The sequence below is a fragment of the Bombus impatiens genome, unplaced genomic scaffold (assembly GCF_000188095.3).
Source record: "Bombus impatiens unplaced genomic scaffold, BIMP_2.2 scf_0361, whole genome shotgun sequence".
Taxonomy (NCBI): Eukaryota; Metazoa; Arthropoda; class Insecta; order Hymenoptera; family Apidae; genus Bombus; species Bombus impatiens.
The window spans coordinates 41102-44378 of record NT_176780.1 but is presented as its reverse complement, the minus strand read 5'-3'; the positions used below and the strand labels follow the sequence as shown (position 1 = coordinate 44378).

The following is a 3277-nucleotide window of genomic DNA, read 5'->3' as shown; positions in this document are numbered from 1 at the left end:
GCGCGCGTCCGGACGAACGAGCGTGCGAGCAGCCAGCATCGAATCCGTAGGAAATAAACGGTCGACTCGTCGCGCGAGTGGAACGAGACTGTCACGAGCCAGACAGTAGTAGGGGACAATAATTTTTTCTCCTAGGGACGTACGGACACAGATAGACGCGTGGACGCGCGCGCGTGGTCGATGTTTTAGCGAAAATAGATCGTCTCTTGAAAATTGTTTTTGTAAGTTTGTTTATTTCTCTGTATGTCCTCTTTAATCGTGTTTCTTCGCTGTTCCTCTTTCCTGTTCTTTCGTGCCTCGCTTCTTTACACGTAGAATTCCCCTTTTTATTTCTGTCCATGGATTTCCCATTGTTTTCTTAATAAATCGGATATCGAGTTGATGCAGAAACTCTGCTCGAACCTCTGTCTCTCGGTCGTTTCAATTTAACTCTGTAATGCATTTTTAAAATGCGTTTTTACCTATCCATCGTGCTTTCACGTTAATCGTTTACAAGGATCGAGAATAACAGAATCAATTGGAAGGTTTTCAACTTCTACAGTGACCTAATGGTTTTGCGGTGACGTCTCTGCACGCTTTTCATCCTTTAGTACATACAAAGTTAGTTATGTACGAAATTAATTCTCTATACGATACCACGATAAGCACCATAGATAGATAAGAACCGTCAACGAGGAGAAAAATTATCGAGTATTCTCTGGAAATTCGTGATATTACAGTTAACATTCGACACGTTCACCGTGGGTCGATTTTTATCGTTCACGTCGGAAGGATGTCCGGATGGTTACATGACCATTCGGGAAAAGGGTCGACCAGCGACCGGAGGTCAATGGTGCGGAAGCGCATGGGGGTACACCGTGTATTACAGTGAAACTCCTTCCATCAATTTGACTTTGTATTTACTCCGGCTAGCCGAACAGGTAAGCGCAAATTTTCTTCTTTGATAATCATCAGTCGTATGTCGTATGAGAGTAAATAATAAGCACGAAACATAAGCACCAAATAAAACTGCGATTTAGCGGCAAGTCACACACGAACCACTAGGGTCCGATAACAGCTAACATATGTACACAAAGGGAAAACCCCTTAAGCTTCTTACAGACCTTATAGATCTTCGTCCATGTGACATGTTTGTGATTCTTCGGGTTTCGATGATGTTATTAATACGTTCCACTTTGTCCGACGTTTCATTGAATATTTCAGCTCGCTTCTTCGTCTCCTTAGATAAGGAGGTATTAAAATTGATTAGATTTACAATTCCTCGTCCATTCGTCAACGAGATTCGTTTCATCTTATTATACGCAAAAACTAAGTTACTTATGACATTATCATTTCTAATCCATTGGAAAATTCTTTTATTCGATTCTTATAGTAAAGAAGCAGCTCTGTCCTAATTAAACGAACTGGAACGTGCAGGAAACGTCGGACCCACACGCAACGTCCTAATCAACGCGATTGAGACCCGAAAAATCAGAAATATGTGAAAGTTACAGATCTAAAGATCTTCGTGTACGTTTCTTCTTCTTCTTCGGATATACTTGTATATTGACTGTCAACAGGGTAGTGGCTATAATTTCGACTTCAAATTATCGTACAAGTTCCTGAGACGTAGCGAGGCGCACCTCAGATACGGGAACAGTAGTATGTCCACGTGGCGGGGAGAGCTGGTGAACGGAACGTACTGCGACCGTGTGCTTACCAAGTGCGACACGCGAGCCTGTCGACTTCAATCGCCGAATTACCCGGGCGTTTATCCCAGAAACGTCACTTGCTATTACCGGGTAGAGCAAAATCGGGCGCCACCCGGTCATCGGGCGTTGCTCGCTGTGAGTCAGCGGAACAGTCACAAGATACACATCAAAGACCAGGTCGTCAAGTACGATGGCAGCCAAAGGATATTAAGGTACCGCGTTATCGTGCGACGTTTCTTCTTACCGTTTGAATATTTTAACGCGTTGATTGTCACGCTGACTGTCGCTGTGCCCCTTTTTAAATTAGAAAATAATACATTTTTTAGGATAACTGAAAAGATATACATTTCATGGAGTAACAAATTGTCAACAATGTGAATGATTTAGATAATATTTTCAGAGAGGAGAGACGCAGATACGGTATAATATTTTATAAAAATTAAACGTTATGACGTACTATATTTCAATCTGTCGCGGTCCTCGCAAATACTGCCAGAATGCGAGCAATATAAAATTCTTATTATTTTACAAATTAAATTACCTCGTGACAGTAAGTCGATCGATACAGCTTTTCAATTACTTTGTAATACAAATTTTTGGACAGAGTTGAAAATATTCCATTTCTGAAAGATCGATTAATGAAACGTGTTGAATTATTTTGTAATATAGAGTTTGGGATCAATGCAACGTGGTGCAGGATTACTTGACGGTGTACGACGGGGGTTCAACCTCCGACAAGGTGCTGGTTAGACTTTGTGGAGGTGACGCGGTGCCAGACATAGTTAGTAGCCATAACACGATGCTTTTGGAGTTCCACACGTCTCCGTACGACAATCCCTTTCATCCCGTTCCTTTGTCGTTCTTGCCCGGCTTCGAGCTCGAGGTTCAGGTAATTCCCAACAGGCTCCTAATTATACTTTTGCCAGTAACGAAATCTTTACCTAGTCAATCACATCGATGGTTCAAAGGTGCTGTTCGTCGACGAGAAATCCCGGAGTTTTGTTAAGGAGAACAACAACTGCGACTTTTATATACCCAGCGACGAAAGCTCTTCGGGAGTCTTAGAAAATCCGAAACATTCTCTGCCACCGAACACGACTTGTCGCTACCACTTCCAGGGCAAGCCGAACGAGATCGTTTGGCTGTCTTTTGTCAAGTACTATGCTGCCAGCGCCGATGCCGCCGCGAGCATCGACGTCGCTTCCGATTGCAACGCGAAGCTGCTCATTTGGGACGGCGATCGCACGCTAAATAAATTAATTCCTATGCGTAAGGTGTGATACTCATCTTTCTTTTTGTAGTTAGCCTTCTTTAAGCTTTTACGGTTGGCATATTTTTCTGGTGGCAGTCTGATCAGGAAGCAATCAATATTTGTCCGACTTTAAAGAGAAATTTTAAATGCCGCCACTATGACAGCGTCGAATGGCAAGAGTTTAACTTTCACGTCGAAAGAATTTCTAAATTAATTTTCATTTACAGAATATCACTTTGATGGGTCAGTTTTGTAAGGACGATACCCCGCGTCTCTGCGATCATAGCCTGCTACGGAACGGAAGTCGTCATGCGAGGCCTTGTAGCCTCGCGGA

General features: G+C 42.8%; 1 protein-coding gene across 1 annotated transcript in view; it reads left to right on the top strand.

Moving 5' to 3' along the window:
- LOC100741344 overlaps nucleotides 1-3277 on the top strand; it is a 48176-nt gene that overhangs the window by 41497 nt on the left and 3402 nt on the right. Inside the window, exons 5-9 of the mRNA XM_012385953.3 lie at nucleotides 720-920; nucleotides 1560-1903; nucleotides 2361-2580; nucleotides 2660-2965; nucleotides 3171-3274. Coding sequence (XP_012241376.1) covers nucleotides 720-920; nucleotides 1560-1903; nucleotides 2361-2580; nucleotides 2660-2965; nucleotides 3171-3274 — 1175 coding nt within the window. The remainder of the gene's footprint in view (nucleotides 1-719; nucleotides 921-1559; nucleotides 1904-2360; nucleotides 2581-2659; nucleotides 2966-3170; nucleotides 3275-3277) is intronic.